The 22,911-nt window shown below is 49.2% G+C and overlaps 1 protein-coding gene across 1 annotated transcript in view; it reads right to left on the reverse strand.

Moving 5' to 3' along the window:
* The window catches only part of LOC119400133 (nuclear hormone receptor FTZ-F1), a 338,767-nt gene that overhangs the window by 146,216 nt on the left and 169,640 nt on the right, over positions 1-22,911 (reverse strand). The window contains exon 2 of the mRNA XM_037667112.2: positions 17,195-17,506. Coding sequence (XP_037523040.1) covers positions 17,195-17,506 — 312 coding nt within the window. The remainder of the gene's footprint in view (positions 1-17,194; positions 17,507-22,911) is intronic.

Below are 22,911 nucleotides of genomic sequence, written 5' to 3' on the forward strand. Positions count from 1 at the left end.
AAAAAAAAAAAAAAACGTCCGGCAGGAGGAATATATCCTGCCACCATAAGATTCTCAAGCCGAGGTCTCTACCACTACGCCACGCCCCAACGCTCGACTTCATCTTTACGGATCGCATACTGAAGATAGACGCGATCTTCCTTTTCAAATAAAATTCGCGTCTTCATAACACACAAAACAGCTGACGGCCACGAATGACATTCAATAACCTGTATTTTCTCGCGCTATTGACGATACACCCGCACAGCGCCCGTATCAGTGTACTGATTTGCATCTGAATCGATAGGTGCAACTACATACATAACCGATTGCCAAGCACCAAATTGAACGTGCAAGAAAATATGCCATCATGTTAGTTCAACAAGGCGTACTAATTGACAAGTCTGTGTCTGCGAAGTGCCGGCGAGTGCGCCCGGCGGCTTTCGGTGGCTGCCTGGGTGCATTTGCTGAAAGCGGCGTCGTAACGATGCCCATCGCTTCTTGTACGAACACCATACGCAAGAAAAAATGGTTCATTCAGGTTAACCGATACTAAAGCTCTACTACACTCATTTTTACACGTCGGAATTGCGTATCCTTAAACCCAGAAGCGCCGACAGCATGTACACACGGACTCGGCAGGTGCGCTAGGCCTACCTTCCCTGGGAGTCGTATGGGTCATATTGAGTGCGACCGATCTCGGCGCAAGTGGCTGACGAAGGTTGAAGAATGCGCATTTTATCGTCGAAAGCTTTGAATGCATTAAAATGCAACCGAGGTTGAGCGAAAGTGCGAGAATCGCCAGAGATGCGCTTGCATTGTGGTGATGGTGACCGGCGTTGCTTTTCTGGCGTACGTGCCGCGCCTGCCGCGGCACCGCATTTCCGAGCGGACGCCAGATCGTAACGTCGTAAAGTATTCATCAGCCAGCCCTGGTAAAAGATCACCGCAAGTGTATTTGTAAGCGCGTGACTACAACTCTCAGATTTGGGCATGAGCGGCTGTACGGCATTGAGCCGATATCATAGAGTCCCAGCTGATATTTGGAATTTACGAATGAAAACAGTGTTGAATATTATGCTGTTTTATAGTAAAAGGTCGATGTGCCAACAGTATCCCAATAGATCGTTAGTTATTTACACGTGTTCCATGTATATTTGCTGTGTAAATACGCACAGCAGAGCTGTTGCCACTTGCACTGGAAGGGGGGCCAGACATCATGGATATATATACCGGTTACCGGGCATATGGTTGTGTGCAGCGCCAGTAGTGCATATGTTCAGTGTTGCTGTGTTGTGTATGAATGAGTGTGCGGATGTGAGTTCTGTGTATGTGTGAGGTAAGCTTGAGGCATTTCAGCCAGGTTCACTGTTACAGTGTAGAAAACGTACGAAAGATTTCTTTTTTTTTTCCCCTTTTTTTAAACGTTAGTCCTAGCAGCAAGAGTGATTCTACTCTTGGAGGGAGTTCATGCACTCTAGCCCAACCAGCATTGTAAAACTCTGCGAGGGAGTAGCGCAATTCCAGCCGAGAGTCTATGTACTCCATTTCAAAAGCGTGACTTTACTTTGGCGAGGGAGCTTGTTTGCTCTCGTTCAGCCAGAGTACCAGAACTCTGCCGAGAGAGCGTGCCTACTCTGTGCAGAATTCCCAGCACTCCTGAAAAGGGAGTGAAATATGGGACAAGCGTTTACTCTCGCAAAGAGAGTTGCTAGCACTCTCTTGCCGCTGTGAGTGCATGCGCCACCTCAATATTTATTGATCAGAGGCATGAGTTAGGGGGAGCGGGTGCCATAACCTCCCCTCTCGAGCTCTTTCACGGGAAGTTCGATAAAAATATCTCTTGTGAGTCGCATATTTAATAAAAATGTCTTTACTGTACTGAAACCACTGATATCTCGTATGTTAAGGTACAACATAAAAAGGCGTATCGTAGAGCACCGATTATGTGAGATATTGGAATTAAACAGCAGTGACACCATCATCAAAAAAGCTAATTTTGTGCTAACGGACTGATAAGTCGGCTCACTCATGCTTACTCAGACGCAGGTCGAGCCGTGAGCCAGAGTCTGAGTGAGTCCGGCTGAGTAATATGTTGGTGAGTTTGAGTCCGAATGAGTTCGGCCGAAGAAACGTTCAGTCAGTCTGAGTCCGAGTGAGAAAAATTTTGGTGAGCCTGAGTCAGGGTGAGCCCTCAGAGCCAAATATATTTCTTTAGTGAGTCTGAGTGTATTCCAATTTTTTTTGCCGACCTATGGTCACAACACCCAATTAGTTCAGTCTGATGAAGCATTTTTTTTTCATCAAGGCTCGACTTGAATCTATATACTAGGCGAACGAAGGACAGTCTGGCTAGTACATATAGCAGATAGAGCAAAACGCACTCTCCTCTATTGGACGCTGCAACCGTAGCGCCGTACATTCGTGCAATGCCCTATTATCGCAGTATTTTCCCATGTTAGACAGCTCTGCTTAGCAAACGTTCCCAAGTTTCACAAAGTTAAATCAGTGGCTCCTTAAGAAAGCAAACATTGGTTGCCAAGAAGACTACCAACCAGATCCGAGAAAACAGCGCCTCAATGTCACGACGTGTCGAAGAGTTACCGCGCCAACTTCAAAGCCACGTTTAGTTTGTGCGTCTTGTTTGGCTAACAGCAAAAACTCACGGTAAGACGGACGTTTCTATTCCTCAGGTGCAATGTACTAACCCAGCTTAATACGCCTCGCTGGAGACCCTTAAAACCGTAAATAGCGGAATTTCCGGCTGTGTATTTAATATGTAGCGGAAACGAGCAAACGTTCGTCAAACAAGGGAATTCCAAAAGGTGCTCCTACGGATACATATATGTGTGTATTTCGGGCGGGGGTTTTCACCTGTGCATAAAATACTAAATATAGGTACAACTTTACACTTCCTTGTTCTTTTCCTGGTCTCTTCCTTTTTAAATAACGGGACTGAGGCCTTTTGGAACCAAGCCAGAACGTTCAACCAGACAACGTCTGCGCTGCGTATTAACTTGCCTCACCTGAACTATCGTAGTAGGCCCTGTCGCTTAGAAAACTACTATAGATATCATTAAACACAAGTATATAATTGCTATCTTCAATACGAGCACAGACAGCAGTGAACCCGCTACAGGTGTTCGAACTCGCAATCGCACTCGGAAAGTGGCCATTTTTTTCGATCTGAAAAATATCAAGGGAAAGCTGAAACCGCCCGCTATGACACGAAACTTTTCCAGCAGGGTTGTGCCATCGAATCGAAAGCCAGGGAAGTCCCGTTTTCGCCCGCTCTCAAGATCGCCCTCGCTGGCGCTCAACGGCAACTCTCTCCTCCAGTGACGTAACCTGCTCCGCGCGTCCTCCGTCATCCTCATCCAGTGGAGAGAGAGAACGGGGCGAGTGGCTGCCGCAGCGGCAGGTTCGTTCCAGTCTCCTGCACTTGACGGTCGGACGGCACATTATTTCCACACTTGGCCCACTTCGGCCTGCCCCACTCGCCGCCGCTGCCTACCCGCTGAGCGCCGCATAGTCCCGGCCGGATAGCACGAGCGACGACGCCTCGCCGCCAGCAGAGTGGTGCTCGAGCGAGAGAGGAAGCCCGAGAGGGCGACAAGCCCCGCTTTCCAGCGCTCCTCTCTCGGCTGTTCCCGTCGACGCAACGTCGCCGCCGGAGCTCACGTAACACCGCCACGTAACTTTCGCCCCCCTTTCGGGCAGCACGCAGTTTCCTCGTCCGCCGCTACGAAAGCGAAGTCGCTCAGGAAGGCGGACCTCCGGCGTTCTCGGAAATTCCGTTTTTCTTTAGTAGTTGCCTTTCGTGTGGGCCCGGCGTTCTATTATGCCGGGGGGAGAGTCTTGTGCCAGGGTATGCCAGTCGTACATGTGAGGGCCGCTGTTTTAGCGAAACCTAACGAGTGGTAGTGGCAGTAGTGGCTGCGAGACGGTCAGGACGAAACAGCCGGGTGTGTGACGGGCACTTAGGCATTCCACAAGCCAAGCTCACTCCCGAAGACCATGTGCCAACGTGCCTATGCAGCTTGATACAACAGCCAATAATGACCTCGTCCAGCGTGCAGTCGAGAGGAGTCGCGAGGTTTTCGAAGGATGCACACCAAGGAAGAAAATACTGCAGAAGGCGATGTGAGCTCGCCCGCCAGTTTGCTCAATGATTAAATGTCAACAAGCAACGAATATGGAGAGCTGCGCCAGTCACTCATGACCCACCCCACCCTTTCGTACTACGCATGATTTTACATGTACGTAAACAAACATAACGGCCTTTCAACTATCTGGCCCTGCGATCGGGAAGCCTGAGAATTTCGGCGACAGTGTACAAGTTGTATATGTGGGAAAGGAGGAGCTTAACTGTCTTGAACCCGAGGGCACCGCACGCAAGACCGGCGGAGCGAATTGCGCGTTCCCATTCATCACGACGTAAGCTTACGGGTAGGTAAGCCAGGGCGGCGTACATATGCATAGGCCCTATTGACAAATCAAAGACAACGAAGAGGGAGGGGAAAAAGGGGGCCGAAGAAAACGCAGGCCAGAAGTACAAAAGGAACGGCAGTGATCGCCCCCGAGAGTCGCGCGCATGCCCACAGTGCGCCGCAATCACAGCGCACATACAAGCAAACGCACGCGGTTGCACGCGCGCCGGTGTGTCTATGGTGCGCGCAACACGAACGCACACACCCGACTGCGCGCAATCTAAGCGGGCCATCGAGGAGCGCGCGCGCGCGCCTCGCAGTCGGAACATCGCCTCGTCCGGCCTTCGCTGCACCGAATCCCAATGCTCGTCCGCGTAACCGCGACAGCCGACCAAAGCGCGCACACTCCGAACGCTCCTGCGACGCGAGACCCGTTGGAGGAGGCACAACTCCGGTCCCTGGAATATTCTGGACCAGTCATTAAATTAGAAAACTTACGTATTGCTCTTCGCACATGTATACGTGCTACTGGAGTAATGACGTCACTTTCGTTACGGATCGCAAATGGCACATACCGACGAAATTACTCAAAATTGAGCATTACGGAAGCTGCAAATATAAGCGCAAATTTGCATTTCTACATTTTCCAGTGTGTAAGGCTGGCATTATCAGTGCGCGAAAGCTTTTGAATCACACGCACGTTTCGATAGTGGATATGCAACGACGAAACACAGTATTCCTGAGTAATTACGCGTAAAATATAATGTTTAGTATGTCTCTAGGGCATTTCAATTTGCTCGGTTGTCAGCTGAGTGACGGTCTCTACGTATGAGAACTTGCGACGCACCTAATGCGATCTATCTTACCTGGTTAGTCATGATTAAATTCGCGAGCCTTCTTTCATTTCCTCGACGTGGAGAATCGTAAAGATAATCTCGTAGCCGGGCATCTCCTTATAACCTTTGCTCTCAGACTCGCTTCCGAGACAATCGCAAGCCGTTGAGCAAACTGCGTCGCTCCCCCGCATGGCGCTTGTGCGTGGCAGCGCAGCGGAGGAAAAAGCCGGTGCTATGAATTATGAAAAAGGGATGCAATCGCGCGGGGCTTTGAAACCGGACGGAAGCGTCGGCAAATGGGCCTACAATGCACGCACAGGGTCCGCTTCGAACGTATTGGCCAGAAAGCATAGCGAGGGCGTACGCCCCGCGACCCGATAAGCATCGCTCATAGGCTCCAGGGGCCAGAGGCGCAATCCGGTGCTTCATCAGTGTTAGCTGAAGGTTTGTGAATATACGAGAGGCGAGAGATAAGGAGCAAGACCCGGAAAACAGAGCGCACAGAATGCATTTCGACGCAATCCGTCGCAAGCGCTTGCTTTTGAACTATCGCTGGGCCTATATGAATGGTTAACCCGATACCGGTCACGGCGCCTGCTCTGCTAAGCCTGTGCCGCGTACTCACGAAAAAAAAAAAGTTCTACGCTATAACTACCCGTAAGAACAGAGGTGCGAAACGAATCGCTGGAAAAGTCGTTAGCGAAAGCCGCCGCGCCGGCCAATGACCAAGAACTACAAGCAGGCAATACGCGCGAATAACGCGATTATTTTTCACGATATGTCTCGCCGAAGCGCTCCCGCCCTATCCATTACATTAATTGGGCTTTCATATTACTGCGCAAAAGTTCACACACCGTCCACATCCTGTACGTTATGGCCAAAAACTTTACATCCTTTAAATGTCGGTTCCGGCTGAAACATTGATTCTGCTTCTTGCGCCAAGACTAATACAGCTACTCGCCAGCTTCAAGTCAGACTCACGAAGACTGCTGCGATAATTGCCCAATGACTAAATGTGCAAGTGCACATTTCCAACGCCTACAGAAAGGGCCAAACGCAAAGAAATTCAGGGCTGCTCAAGAAGCCTGTTGTCAGAAATACAGAGCAGCCTAGGCGTCAAGTAGCATATAGAAACATGTTTGATCTATTAAGAAATGCTCGCAAAATAAGGCGGTTTTCATACTAAAGCTAAAAAAAAAAACAAGCTAGCCCACCTACTGTCATCGCTCGCCAAAAGTGACGCGTGACTCCGCGCGCGCACCTCCTCGGCATGATATCCCAGGTCAGGCGAAGCCGGCGGCTTGCCGCGGCGCGTTCAGAGATCTCGGAGGCGTTACCCTGAGCCAAGCGAAATGCGCCAGCCTTCAGGTAGGTTTGCTAACGTCCAAGTTTTGCTGCAGTTTCACATCGAAAGGGAGGGAACAACTTTGCAGCAACGAAGTTCAAGTCTCTGTGATGCAAAGGGTCTTCTTGAATACTTTAAGGGGCAGTGATTTGGGCTAGTTGGTTTTCCACTTTTGTTAATGTGGTGTATAGGCGTCCCTTGTCCTGCTTCGTGTTATAACGTCCGAACTCCTACGTTACCGCGACTCCTATAATAAATAATTCAGTTCATGGCGTAATCTGCAGATGCCTCGATTCACACAGCGAGAGGTTCAAGGGGCAAGCACATACGCACCGCTCAACAAAACCAATACGACGAATGCGACATGTCTCGTCAGGTCAACTGACGTGATCACTGTGAGACGTATTAACGGAATGTTGAACGACAGGGTCAAGCACTAAGCGAAAGCTTAGCGCCGAAAGCCCATACATAGCCCGAGGAAAACTCGCCGAAACGAAGGTATAGAAAGGAGAAGAATAAATCAAGAAGGAGAAATGGACATGGGCATGTAGCGCTTAGGCAAGATAACCGCTGGTCATTAAGAGTAACTGACTGGATTCCAAGAGATGGCAAACGCGTGAGGGGGAGAGAGAAATTTAGGTAGGCAGATGAGAAATCTGTGGGTGTAACGCGGCAGCAGCAAGCACAGGACCGGATTGATTGGCAGAACATGGGAGAGGCCTTTGCCCTGCAGTGGGCGTAGTCAGGCTGATAACGATGAATGATGATGATAGAAAGGAGACGAAAAAAGAAAGAAAAGAGGAAAACCAAATGAACTGCGATGGATAAAACGGCGTGATTGTCCATAACAGTCCTTCTATGCCTTGATTACTCTAGAAGGGCGGGAAAGACGACGAGCTATTAATGGGGACAACACAACCCTCGCTGGCGAAGTGCAGCCACAACAACGACGCGGGCAATAAAGAAAAAAAAAAGAGAAAAGAATGGAGGAAAAATTAAAAGCAAAGCCGGTGGAGCCACGCAGGTACGACGTCCTTCTTTCGTCACATCATGTCGAGCATTTCGTTCATGGACGTCATGATCGCCAAGAATACGGTGGGACGCAGAAACGTCGCATCTTCAGCTTCTCTTCCTTTGACGCCACCGCTTTTCTGATATATAGTCGCAGCCAAATCTGCGCGAAACTTGCGACGAAGAAAGAGGGGTGGATGTAGACAGTACCGACATGGGACGCACACTAATGAGACGGATACATTCTGTAGTCGTGGGTTCCGTTCTGTCGCTTACATTGCGTGTCCCCAAAATACACTAAGCAATACAGGAAAAGCAAACATGTATCATGTTTATATTTCTATACTAATTATTTGTGTGATTCAAGACCCAAGATAGCAGGCACTCAGTAGTCAATGCGAAGCTTTGAACGTTTACACGACGTGCTGCAATTCTTTAGTGAAAGAAGGCCCTGTAAACCACGCGCGGCGCCAGTCGGGACAAGTTGACCTGCAGTTCACGCGCTATAACCAACGTTGGAAATAGTAGGAAGTGTGCCTCGAGAAAGTTTCCGCATAACGAACTGCAATTTGATCACGATTATGGTCATAAATACATCTGATCGTGGAAAGCCTATAGACGTGAAGGAACTCTACCAACTTCAATGAGGGATTGGACACGAAGAGGGCCCTGTGCAAGAATCGCCGTAAACGCTTCCAGTCACGCGGACTGTGCAGCGATCCTTGGGTTAGTACTTGCTTTCCTGGAGATGCTTCTGGGTGCGGTCTACAAATATCCACCGAAGTGTCAATAATCGCTTCCCATTGCGAATACGGTTTACCCTAAATGGCCGGAGGCACAATGGCGCCCCGGATAACAGCGTCGACCCGTCCAAGCACGCCCCGAGAGTTGACATTTCACTTGCGCGGTGACGACGCGGCGATTAATGAACGCGCTGCCTAGCGAAATGGGGGTCGCCAGCCGCCGACGGAGCAGCAGCGGACGCCCGCACAACGCGGAGAAGTCGGTCGGGCCGAGCAATCCGGGCCACCGAACGGGACCAGCGCCAAGGGACCCGCTACCAAGTTCAAGAGTGGAGAGCATTCACAGTTGGTCCCGACAAGCGCGGGGCACGACGTCTCGCGGAAGAAGGCCGGTGTGCCCGCTGCTACACTCGGGCAGTAACAACACGCCGCGCGAGAAAGCCGGCCGGAAGGAAGTGAAAGGAGGAAAAGGCCCTCCTCGCTGCTCCTCTGCTGCACTGCTCGAGCCAGCAACAGCGCAACGCACCTGACAGCGCAAAGTAACTGGACCGAACCGTGCCCCCGTCCTTACACACATACTGTGGGTCGTGGCTGGGAATAGAAGAATGCGAAGGGTGCTAATAATAATAATAATAATAATAATAATAATAATAATAATAATAATAATAATAATAATAATAATAAGAAGAAGAAGAAGAAGAAGAAGAAGAAGAAGAAGAAGAAGAAGAAGAAGAAAGAAATGTCAAGCACTGCGCTGATTAGCGAGCTAGCGTTCGTGCTTTAAATAACGCGGTGCAGGGACAGGTGAGAGACCTATTAATGTCTTCTGGATGATTGGAAGTGCCCCAACAAGAACTCGTAAGCCGACCTCATTGTATCAACGCACGAGTAAATTTCCTCATACACTACAACTGCTCTTCACTAATGCAAGCGATGACTGGGTATAGTCCGGTTAGCCCGACGGCAGTTTTTAGTCGGGAAGCGTACTTCATACCTATAGTCTTTCACTGAACTACTTTAATGGTGGAGAGGCGGGCGCGGAGTGAGTGATGGGCTCGTGCTGTTTCTCGTGTTGAGGGCACGAGGGGCAGCAGCTGGGTCCGCGACTCACTCGCATTTCGTTCCGTAACTGGTCTATATACTCTAACTGCACGCCACTCAGGAGACCACGCACTGCGGCCATGAACGCACGACAAATAATACATGTCGGTCGGCTGATTCTAAGAACCGTCTGACGTACACGAACTCTCTTCAGAAACAATAATGCAATCAGTCAAACTGGAACAGGCGCTTCCTATAGAATATCCAGCAAACAGCTACCTTCAGACCTGCAGTGTTCAAATTTTTATATATGAAGCTTCAAATAGTGCTCAGCTAAACACGTGCATAGAGCAACTAATGCAATAATTAATGCTCTGCGTAAAACTGTGAGCCATATTTTGTAACAACCTATTTTACTTGCCGCTTTCTTGCTCTTCGTCAGTGAATCGGATGCCATTTTGTTACTGCGATAGGCAACTCGATGCCACTGATGATCGAGAAGAATAGCATACGAAATTCGTCATTACAGAATAACAGTCCCCAATGCTTATTTGGTTCAAGGCACCAGTTCGTTCGTATTCTCTCAGCTGTACAGTGTAACTCAAACCGTCAACGTGCTCCAGACTACGCATACGTGACAATACATGTGCGCAAGTACGTGAAGGCCAAAATGAAGGCAGGCGTAAGCGTAACATGCCTGGTTACGACAACACGTCAAACCACGCACCGCCAAGTGCACAGTTCGGCGTCGCGACGTTATGTGTACAAGGTCAGAAACGTACATCGGTGCGTCACTATCGTATGGCCCTGGTGAATAAATGTTCCACGGTGATTGAAGTGCACCGCAGAGCAGCGTTTCTCTTTGCGAAAACTGTCTGTAGACGGCGCTACGAGCGACTTAATTCATTAGTCGAACAGGAAGAACGCTTACAGCGAGCCATGCTTTAAGCTTTCAAAACAATTGAGCAGACAGACGACACTGCGGCTCTGGGAGCAAAGAAAGCTATGCTTCTTGTTCGACCAATGGTGCGACACTGAAGCACATGACAGTGAACGCTAAAATGCATATCGATTGCGAGAATTGTAGATTTGCAACGAACATTGCAAAATTTAGACACCGATAAAGTGGAACAGAGCTCTTGCAACGCCGTTATATTTAGCTTTCAGGTCGCAACTGCCAGTCCCCTGTTACGTTCTTAGCATGCCTTGTTCACGGCGCTATATTTGGAGCTCCACAATCAACAGTCGCATCACAATGCTACAGGCCCACGTGTCAAACTTCACGTGTGTTTGTTTTCTGTTGAGTCGAGGCTGACCGCTTATCATTCGAGTGTGAATTAATGAAGGCACAGCTTTGAAAGGATGGGGTTAGGACAACAATTCAGTTGTTACCGTCCGCTCGGTTTTCAAAAGGCCGCAGCTTCGCAAATACGTGGCCGGCTCCACAAGTTAACAGTGCACCTCCGATATTCCTAACCGAATCATAAACACGCTGCCAAAGTTTAGAAACAACTCCAACGCCCCCGCAAACAATTCACTGCAACGTAACACCGGCGAATCGGCTGGGGTCCATGCACACTGCTGCCACGTTCTCGAGAAGATCCCTCGGCGACATCTCGAGCTTTCGGCTCTCGCATAGAAGGCGGGAGAGAGGCGACGTCATAGCAGGAGGAGGTCCTCGCGTTGTGTGGCCGCCGCCCGCCAGCAAACCGCCATCTCCAGCTCGACACACGCGTCAGTGAGTGACAGGCTGCGAGTTTTCTGCGCTCCCAAGGGCCGCGCCTCGGGCGCGCGTGCACGGGGGACACACACGGGGGACGCAGCTGGTTCGGTCAGCGCATTGGAGAAATGAGAGAAGGGAGCGAAAAGAGAACCTGTTTCTCGGCTGCACGAGGCGGTTACGCAAGCGCGGACATAGCAGCGGCAGCCGCTCGCCGCTGCTCCAGGAGCAAGCGAAGTGGAAATGCGCGCACGGGAACAAGAACGAGTGTGTGTGTCCGCGCGCGAGGACGACAAGGGGAGCGGAACCGCAGCACGGGCTTCGGAGACAGGACGGAGCAATGAGAGGAACGAGACACAGGGAACGATCTCGAAAACGAGATGTGTACGACGCACGGAGGCCCGACGCTGTAAGGACCGCCAAACCAAGTTGGCCGCTTTTAAAAGAGCTCCTTCGCGCTTTTCCACATGATGCGCCGCACAAATCCTGGCAGTCATCACTCCGAAAAAAAAAAAAAAAAGATCGTAAGTTCCATGTGCTCGCCGCAGAAAGACAACGCATGCACTGCCGTATGCATTGTGGCAGCAACATTTCTCTATGTGGTCAAAACATGTTCCACGTATAGACATATTCCCAATGAGCGGCAACATGTGGAGTTTCATTTTGTTCCCCCGCGCATGAGGAAACCAGCAGCCCAAGCTTTAGAACGCGGACTCTTTCAACAGGAGACGTTTGGTACTGTTAACACGGCCGTTATTCGAGTTTAAGAGCCGCCAGGCGTAAATCACGATAAATGGCTTCTTGAAAGGATCCATATGTCGGTTTTAAAGATCAGATAAGTTCGGTGCGTCAAAGCTGCAAGAAAGCGAAAGGCGGTTTCGACCAAAAGGATACTAAAAAGAGGGTAGAACAAATCGAAGAAATGAACAGTGGATGACGGGAAGCATCCCGACTAGAACAGCGTACTTTAAATGTGTACCAACCCTATGGCGGAGCAAGAGCGACTATTCGATACAGTGGCCTACGGTTTTCGAGGTAGCGGGAGGGGGGAGGGGGGAGGCAACTAGGACAAGTCCCGTCAGAAAGGCGACAGCTCGGCCTGGTGCCGCACCGTTTAGCACGGCCTCGCTCAGAAACTGTTACGGAGCCAGTCGACAGCGGTGGGTTCCCACGCAACTCGATCTGCGACAACAGAGCTTTGAGACACGGTGGACAGAAACGGTTTAAGAGCACCCAAATAACCAGCATTCGCGATACAACGCAGACTCTGCTGTACACATTGTGGATAGAGCACGCCTATTTTTGTACTGGTATTTCGTGAAACTCTAAAATACCTCAATAAACAAGAGGCTACGCTTACGATGTCAGTGAAGTGATGATGACAGCCGGGTTCGTGAAACCATATAGCACTTCTGCGTAAGCGTCACCAATATAGGTGCTCTTATTACAGCGAAATAAAATGACGTTGCACGTTGCATTAACGTTGCTATAGATACAGAGCAAGAGGTGATGATCCGAACGGTATTACCGACACCTGATGAAACAATCATCCCACCTAAGCGGCAATGACATTCACGATGCATGCTTTCCTTTTTACTTCTTCACTTAGGCACTCAATTGTACACGCTTGCTTAGTTGAGTGAAAGACGGCGCTTTCCGGGAAGAACTCTGTGCGTCAGAGTGCCATGTTATGGCATGAAAAACTGCAGTGTAGACCTATGAAACGTCAATGTGCACTTTTCCCAAATAAGTACAGCAAAAGGTGACGCAGAACATCTCGAACACTCAAAATATTCTACGCTAACGGGACATATGAATGTCCCCGTGAATGTGAAGGACCCCGTGAATGTGCGAAACTTGACCCTGAAAAAGTTCTTAGGCTTATTAGGAATACATACAATTACAGAACTGAGCGCTGTAAGATGCATGCCACAGGACTACTAATTGAACAAGAAAACTACAATAACAGTTATCACTCGTTCACCGTTTTAGCCAAGAAAGTATCCTCCTCTTATTTTTATTTCAATAAAATTAAAAAAAAAACAATGGCAACACCATGACTTCTAATCACCCTGGCTATAGTCACCTGCTGTGAAGAATAAATAAATAAAAAAAGTATAAGTTTGGTAGGAAGTTACCGACGAAAGCTTGCCAGTATACCCCCCCCCCCTTGAATTATGAATCTTTCAACTGCACACAATTCAGCATGACACATATAAACGAGGATGCGATCCTGAGAATATCGATGTTAGTTTAGGATAAGAATAATAATTGCTGGGCTTTTACGTCCCAAAAACACTTGTCACTGTAGAACGGCTGACTGTTGCAAGAGTATCTATTCGCGCACTTAGGACCGTGGCAACAACTCCCCCAAAATGGCGGATAGACGCAAACAAAGCGTTCGTCCTTGCCTGGCCGCCACATTGCGCCAAGTTCATTGTTTTCTTGTTGCTTGCTCTGCCACTGTAGCTTCTCTATCGCTCCTGTAAATACTACATTACGGGCAGAATGTGAAACCCGTTGCTTTACTTTCGCAGGGGCAACGGTCATACCGCGTGCACCGTTGAGTATTATCATTACACGAGTCATACATACGTGGTTTTGTGTGTGCTTTGGCTCAGCCCGTTCGCCAAGGCTAAAAGATAACGTCGCCTAATTATTCGAAAACACCAATCGCCAAGTAGTGCGCAAAAGCAGTACGATGGGCTTAGAGGAGGCTGGACATGCGCACGAAATAATAATAATAATAATAATAATAATAATAATAATAATAATAATAATAATAATAATAATAATAATAACAATAATAATAATAATAATAATAATAATAAATAAAGGCGCACGCTTTACAGAGTCAGGCCTAACTTGTCCAGATATATCATGCCGCGTTCTTGCGCCCATGACGAGTCCTTTGAAGCGGCTTATCAATTGCGATGCAAAAGGATGTGCTTGGGGAAAATAATCTGACGCCAAACAGTTTCTTTAAATGCACCTACAAATCCCCATTCACATTCAAGGGAGGTCATCTAATCGACGAACCTTAACGACCGTCACTACAGTGAATTCTGGGAGAATACAGATGGGCTAAGCGGGTGTTTCATCATGATAAGATGTGGCTCTGCCCTTCGAAAAGCGTGGACAGCGGTCCAGCCGTTTTGCTCAATTTTGGCAGCGACCTGGTGCGGGACATTTACCGGAAACACATAACGCACCAATGGGAAGAGTAGCAGGAAGTGTGAACATTGAATATAGTGGCCCAACAATAAACTCCGTTTTGAGCGCTAGATGGCGACACACAGCGCGTTTGCTTCCCGAGGCGGCGGCAGCCAACATATATCGTTATCACTCGCTGCAACGGCGCTAGTGACCGAGTGCAGCAAATATACTTTCGTGCGTGTGTGTATGTTTTTCAATAGATTTTTACACCTTTACAAGGGTGACTAAGATCGTGCTTGGTTTTTAGGAAGGGAAATCGTCGTGCCATCGAAATAGTACAGCTCACGGGGTAAAAAAAAAAATAAGTACGAGAAGAGAAAAACGCTCTTCCAGACGAGGGCGGCGACGTAGGCATGTTGGCGCATCTAGAGTGACGGCGGTTAGCGCTAGCAAAGAGGGCATAAGGCACACTTGACACACGCTCTTCCGCATCATTAGCTGCTCGGAGTGGGGAAAGATGTAATCGAAATAACTGACTGTGTAAGTTACGTTTTTCTTTCCCCCTTTTTTTTTCGTTGACGTCTGATCCACTTTGCATTGCACTTACTTGCCTTGTACCAGATCTCTTCAACTAAGGTGAGTAGTTTCCACTTCATAAGCTCTTCAGGACTGACAGCTAGCTTAACCTTCAGACCAATGTGATGCCTACTTCCACAACTACACCTGTCGCTTGACGTCTGGGTTGCCGGAACAGCGAATTTGCGCGTGACAGGCAGCACCATGAAGATGAAAAGCGTCGATGATTAGCTTTTTGTTTCAGTCAGAAAGTGCCACAATCGATCCCCTGGCCTCGTAGTACACCGAGTAAGATTGTGCGCAAGCAGAAAGTAATAACTACCTTTCGGCACTCGGCTCAGTGTACGCTGTCTCACTCGCGCCTCACCACGCGATAAGCACGCCTATAGAACAGCTCAACGGAAAATGGTTTCCCTATGTTTTCGGTTTATTTGGCCTCCCCAAATACATTTAGCGTGCATCCAATCGACTGTATACTTCTCCAAAGAGGGACCACCGAACGTAACAAATTTAAAGCGGTTGACAATTCGACGATCACGCAACAATGTATACCATCTGGTCCGCGAGGGACTACGTGCAGCATGCGCAGCACCGGTCCGCTATACAACGCTCGCGGAGGGTGCGCTACAAATCACCGATGTGGCGCCGGACGGAGTAGCACCGTCTCATCCAGCGAACGAAATTTGCCGGCGGCGGTACCCAATAAACGCCGTGGGGCTGCACACATACTACCGAGAGGTGCGGCAGCAGTGCGGCGAATGCGGGATACAACGGAGGAGCGCAGCGGGTCGGCCGATAAGGCGCAGTCTTCCCTCCGCGATCACACGGCCCCGGCACTAGCGGGGAGCCTGCTGCCGCCGAACACCTGCCCGCTAACTATCTGCACGGTGCCTGCCTCGAGGCGGGATTAAATGAAAATGGGCGCGTGGGGCAGAGGTGAATGAAGTCCGCAGCTCGAATAACCTCACTTTACAGCTACCGTGGAAAGGCGAATAATATTAGCACCGCGCGAAGAGCCACAGCAATGCACGTGGTACTTTTTTTTTTGTCTAATTACTGACTCAAGCAGCGACGATAGATTTAGTAGGCCTCAGCATATCGAGAATTTGGTTTTCTCGGCTAGACTCATCATATTAGATTAGGTCCGTGAGTAGCCGCACATGCAAGTCATTTCATGCTTAACTAATCGGCGGTCGACTGAATTCCGATGATGTTCCCTCGACTGACTGTACTGCCGGCCAGATATTGTGAGATTAGTTACGATTGACGAACAGCTCGTTCTGCACCACTCAGGCGCTTTTAGCCAATGAAGGTCAGACGCAGCAACGGAGTGGCAGAACGAATATAAGGGCTTTCCACGAACGCTTTTCACAAAGGAACTGCAAATAGCAAACGGTCACTAAGCTGGACGTTTTATCCTCTATATCGAATGGGATTAGAAAGCCCAGTGACTGCAAGGCTATCACTGCGAAGCACTCGGGGCACCGCATCCGGCACCGCCCGACACTTGCGACCCTTGGGTCCGTAGCAAAAACACGGAGCAAAAAGAAAGAAGAAAAAAAAGGGTCCCCCGCCGCCCGGAAGTGGGTCAAGGGAGGGACGAAAAGAGGCCACGTCCGCGCTCAGGTCGCGCCATGAGGGGCTCTGGGCCCGAGCCCTGGCCAGCTGGAGTGAAAGGGAGCGATCGATGGGCGCCAACGGGGGAAAGCGAAACACTGCGCGCCAGCGCCCTCTGCGTCTCCGCGCCGCCAGGTTTGAATAGCGGAGACCGCACACATGCGTGCGTGCAAAGCAGAGATGACCAAGAACACGGCAGTACGTGCGACGACGCGCGCAGCAAGCGTCACTGCAATTCGTTTTGAATGCAGAATTGAAATCAATGAGCTACCGAAAGAAGGACGTCATGGCTAGCAATGACCATTCGCAAATGGCCTCGTATTGTGCTGATATGTATAAATTAGTAAAAACAAGGTGTTCTAACCGCACCTGCAATATTTAGAACGAGGAAGGCGATCGTCAATGCGCTCAAAGTTCTGGAAATGCCTGAAACGTTCTTTTTCGCATCACTGCGCCATTCTGCTGCCGGCAACCTAGTAGAGTTTTCTGTAGCCACAAGGCGCCTTCGTGATTTGCCAGTCGCACGTAAAGCATGAGGACGGCAGGTGCGCTGACTAAGCACGGAGGCCTGCGCGAAACTGGTTTCCTCCGGCGTGGGCTCCGCCGTCATGCGACGGCAGGCCGCGAAGCACACACACAGCGAATCTCAGCCGGTCGTGGCGCGCAAACGCACGGCCGCTCCGGGCGACCATGAGCAACGCGCTACGGCGGCAGATTCGCGGCAAGAGGTTCGGACTCACCTTCTAGTTTCATGCCGACGTCGAGGCACTTCTGGAAGCGACAGAAGGGGCATCGCTTGCGCTGCGATTTGTCGATGTGGCAGCTGCGGTCAGCCACGCACGTGTAGACTTTTTTGTTCTGCACAGTGCGTTTGAAGAAGCCCTTGCACGATTCGCATGTGAGCAGGCCGTAGTGGTAGCCGGACACTTTATCGCCGCACACGGGGCACAGTTCCTCGATGCCCTCCTTGGTGTCGGGAGTGTCCGGGTAGCCATCGGCGGCTCCGTGCTGTGGCGGCTGGGGCGGCGGGCCCGAGGAGCTCAGCACGGCGCCTGGAGTGGAGTAGAAGAAGGGAGAGCCGTCCATGAACGGGGACATCATTTTGGCGGCGGGTGAGTCGCGAGATCGCGAAAATAATCCAAAGCAGAGGGCGGCGGTGGGGTCGCGCCCGCAAATCCCGGACGCGGACACAACTATCGGAAACTGGCGCGCACGGGATGATCTCGCCGCACCGCGGGTCAGCCACCCGGCAGGAGGCGCATGGCAGCCGAAGACGCGCGCACACAATCGTCACGACGGCAAGAACGCGTGTCTGCTAGGACGACTCGAGCACGAGTGGCAGAACGCCGGCGCACTTGACGCAGTAGTTCTCCAACGAAGGAGGGAGGGGGGCACCACCGGGGGCACAAAGTTGCGCACGGGCGGGACGACGAGCGACGCACAGCCGGTCGGGCCGCGGCGGCAAACGATAGTGAATGCCGCGCAGCAGTCAACAAGTAGCACGCAGCGAGAGGAACCACGGCGACCGGAAAGCGAGGGAAAGAAAACCACACACACGCACGGGAGGAGGGGGGCGAATGAAAAAGAAAAGCGCTAGCAGGCGGCGTAGGGGCAAATAAAAAAGAACGCCAGAGGAACAAGTAGAGAGAAGAAAAGAGCGCGGTGACCTACTAAGCGGCAGCCAATGGGCGGCCGCGGCGCGTGGGAGAGGGCGCAGGAGAGGAGGGTCGCCGCGCGCGCGCCGAGGAGGAGAGCAGCAGCCCCGCGAGTCTGGGCCACTGGGACGCGGAAGTAGAGCAAGGTCGCGCGCGGAAAAAACTTTCACTGGCGGCGGCAGCGGCGCGCTTCCGATCGCCACAGGAGGGGTCGTCTCCCCACTGCACTTTCACCGCCTTGTTTGTTTGGGTGCGCGGCAAGTCCGAATGCGGCTCCTTCAGGAAGTGTCTGCCTCGCATGCACCGCCACTATGGCGCCGGAAACAAAGCGCTTTTGCCAGCAGCTGCGTGAGGGCATTTCGATGGACATCTGCGGCGACGTCCTACTCCAAGGTCGCCTATCGCCACACACTGAATCGCAGAATTTATCAACACAGGCATCCCGTTTAAAAGCTTCTTCACGGCAGATGGCCACGCGCCGCGTTCGGTCGGAAGAAAAGCCGTCATGCTACGTTTATTGTGGCAGCCGCAGCTTTCTCAAAACCAAGGGCTCCCTGTCGACAAACACAGCAATCTGCGATTCAGCGCTGCAACCAGCCCACGCGCTAGGGGCAGAAAAATAAGACTATTTGAACATGCACGCTTAGATCTGGAAAACATCACTTGACATATATATCCAAGCCCGTATGTACGTGCTTCAAAACTGATCCCGTCTGGGTCTATAGAACCGCTTTCACTTAACGATGACAAGCGTGTTCCTTCATTAAACACGTTCTTCTTCGAGCAGCGCGTGGGCGACATAATTGAGCGAAAGTTAACGATAAAAATTGACGCTTTAACAACCGACATGAAAGAGGCGCACATTACATTGATAGAACGCTTTCCTTTTCGTTCCTCGTCAGTCTGAGAACTTCGACCGACCAAAACAGCCTCTAAACTTTTTTTTTTTTTCATTTTCCTCTGACCGGTTAAGTTACATCGAAACTATCAGAAACCGGAGACTAATACACACACACGAGCGAGCATATTGTTAGTGCTGCCTTACATCGACCTGACCACGTTGGTCGGTTGATCTGTACATGATATCGTGAACACCGGCCAACATGGGGGTATCCGCCAGGACTCAGGCGTGTATCAGAAATGAAACGACATAAATTGTTTTGTAAAGCTGAAACGGGGAGACATGAAAGGGATATTAATAGTAAATTCATCATAGTCACAACTAGGAAAACTTGAAGCTCCCAACATGGATATTATTAAATATATGACAGATGCGTATAGATTGTGGATTCACATCTCACAGGCGGCAAGTTGTTTCGTAGCCCTCGTTCACTTCCATTTATCTAATAATTATTGCGCTTATTATTACATATCACGAATAATATTTCCTACATTTCATATAGGCTTCGTAGTATGCAGCTTTCGTAGTATGCAGCTAACAATATTGACGCTTAGAGGAACTAAATTCTGCGGTTTTACGTGCCAAAACCACGATATAATTATGAAGCAAACCATAGTGAGGCACCCATAATGAACTTTGACCACCTGTTTCTAGCCACGGCCGCCGTGGCTAGAAATCGAACCCGTAACCTCGAGGTATAAGCATCGTAACGCCTTAGCCGCTAACCTACACCACGACGAGTAATATCGTTACTTATTAACGATGCGAATAAAAAATGAACAAAATTTGTGTCACGTTCTTTTTTGCATGTCTAGGAAAATTCGACAGGACATCAGGCACATTCTTTTCACAGGAGGGACGGAGAAAGGCAGCACGCGCTTGGTGTTTGCTAATGCGAGATGTGGACGAACTTATTACTTTATATTTTTTAATGAATAATGATACAATGGATAAGGATAGGAATAATAGGTAATCTATCTTTATCCACGCTGAATGATATAAAAACAACGAAAATCCACGGGCTACATGCATGCATTGTCGTGCAGAGAGGCCTTGCAAGATCACGACCAAGAAGAGTGGTCATACGGCGTCCGCTTACGAGCCGGCCCGGCGGATGAAAGTTCAACACAATGAGACAAATACGCGACAATTTATGAAAAAAATAATTTCGATGAAATTTTACTATACGGCTCTTTGAATTGATACTTAGACGCGACACGCGAAATCTGTCCGAAAATCCTGAAAATAAGGGAACCGCGATATTTGCTCGCTACCTCTGGCGTTGCTCCTTCTGTAGCGGCTGACACCTTCAGATAACTAGAGACATCAATTACGTGAGTAATTATATAAATTATAATTCAATTTTTAATAAGAGGAGACAGGCGGCCGACTCGAATGGCAGCTGGAACCTAAGTCCTTCCTGCGAAGAGCCCATTGCTACTTTGAGATTAAAAAAAAAAAAAAAAATGTGGCCACTGCTAATCTTTGTGCAATGATGAAATCCGGCCAACTGCGTCGGCGAAATCGAATGTGCAACGCCGAAGAACGCAACCACTGCAATCGTTGTTGGAAATAAAGACGCCATTCTAGCCATCTGCTCAGTTATGGAAGTTGCGCTCTTGGCCGCTTCGGTTTCACCAGTGAATTCTGTTCAATTTCAGCACTCCGCAGAAATTGACGGCGGCCGCTTCTTCAAAATCTCAAAGCGGCGATATAGGATCATCGCGGAAAGGACTTCAATGCTCTCATTAGACCCTACCGCCTATCTCCTCTAATTAAAATTTCATTATTTCAATATTGATAATAATGTAATTATTGTCTACGGTCATCATAAGATGTCTCTCGCCATAGAAAAAAGTACTTACAAAAATAACAAGGAAATATAACATTTCCGTTATTTTTTAGGGTTTTCGGACGCATTTTTTTAAACACCCTGTACACAATACGTATACACAAGAAAAGAAATACATAACCGCGCGTTAACATCTGAAACATTGCTAACAGGTGACGCATTTCAAAGCAGCTTGTTAGAAGCGAAGCGTGTAAGAAAAAAAGAAATTAAAAAGGTAACGAGATGTGGGACGGTTAACGTATACGGCGCGTGCACGTATACCCGGTCATGTAGACGGGATTTCGTTCTAAAAAAAAAATGTTTATTTTTCTCAGACCGACGATGCGACCGACAAATTATATGTCATTTTTGGCGAATGCCTCGAGCGAGGCTTCTTTTTCAAAAATTACTTATTTATTTATTTCTCAAGCCCAATGCCGACACTCCTCGCCGCAGTACGGCTCATAAGAAATTTATTTGCGCTCGGAGGTGCTCAAGCCCTACTGACACCCAAGCTAAGAAATGCGTTACATATTATTCTTGTGAGCAAGAAAAGTCACGGCGAGCATCGATGAGTCATCGAAAGTGCGTACAAATGTTTTCCCCAGGAGCTTTATGGAAAAGCGACGAAACATTCACACTGCCGAGCATCCTTCACGTCCCTGTAAGTGCCCGTTCTTTCAAGTGTCCAATGCCCGCACGTCAACAACGGCTGGTCAGGCAGGGTCAGTGGCTGCACTCCCAAGGCGTTCATTACCGATGGCTACGCGCTTTAGTGGCAAGCAGGACTCTGTGCCCGGTGCGTTCACACGGGTGTCTCGACACCTGCGGGCGTGGGAACATTTTTACTTTTAGGAAGCTCCTCTCTTCGAAGGTCGTTTTTTTTTTTTCCATGTAAGTGCTTAGTGTCTACCCCGTTGATACTTTCTTGCACGACAGTGCCATGAGCTGGAATCTTTCCTAAGCTTTTTGGAAATACCGCCGGCAATACCAACCAACAATACTTCTTTCTGGGCGAGTTTGTTCATAGTTAAAGGTACGTGTGTGTCGTGTCGCTTGCGTGGCTGTTTATTTTGCGCTGTTACACTACATTTAATACTAATAAAGCCAATGTTTAAAACTTTTCTCCTAACTGTTCTCTCTCCTAAGCTGTCTAATTTCTTACGCATCTTCTCCGTGCCGGCAGCTGCGTCTTATATGCAGTTACAGCGCGGTCATCAGTACAAATTTCATTTTTCATATCCTCCTTTTGTCCTCAAATGAGCAACCATTTATTATGACTTCTTCCTTTCGTACATTCGAGGGCTCCAGTGCGAAGCGTAGGAACGCAAATGCGGAGGACAGGTCCAAAATGGTGACAAAGGGTTGAGAAAGGTCATTCATGCACAGAACTGCTTCGCAATTAGTTGTTATATAGGGTGTCGGGAGTTTTGACGTATTAGGTCGCAAGTGAGCGGCGCGTGTACCTATCGCGTTAAGAGCATTTTAAGAAATTTTAAGCGAAAAACAATTAAATCATGGAGTCAAGCGGACAGAAAGACACTAGCTCCTTTCCTGTAACTGTTTTTCGCTGGAAATCTCTTACATTGCGCTTATCGCAGAACCGACTAGCCTTACTTTCAGCTCTGCAGCTAACCTAACGCCCTAAGGGCGTCATCTTCCTCCTCATCATCATCATACTCATCAGCCTATCAATTACAGGGCGAAGGCCTCTCGCAATGATCTCCAGCACTGCACGAGCTGATTCTCAGTTTTATGCCTGCAGATGTCTGAATTTCGTCGCTCCATCTAACCCTTTGCCGTCCACGCCCGCACTTTCCATCTCTTGGTATCCATTCCGCTGTTCTAACTGACCCCTGTTATCAGTCCTCATGACGTGACCTGCCCAGGTCCATCTTATATTTTTAATATCGACTAAGATATAGGCTACCCTTCTTTGTCCTATGATCCACTCCTCTGCCTTCCTATCATTTAGGGTTACCCCTATCATTTTAGTAACAGGTAATTAACCAAATGTCCAGACAATGCTTTACATAGAACCTCAAAGGGACTATGTCGAGGACGCAACGT

The sequence above is a fragment of the Rhipicephalus sanguineus genome, chromosome 1, assembly GCF_013339695.2.
Source record: "Rhipicephalus sanguineus isolate Rsan-2018 chromosome 1, BIME_Rsan_1.4, whole genome shotgun sequence".
Lineage (NCBI taxonomy): Eukaryota > Metazoa > Arthropoda > Arachnida > Ixodida > Ixodidae > Rhipicephalus > Rhipicephalus sanguineus.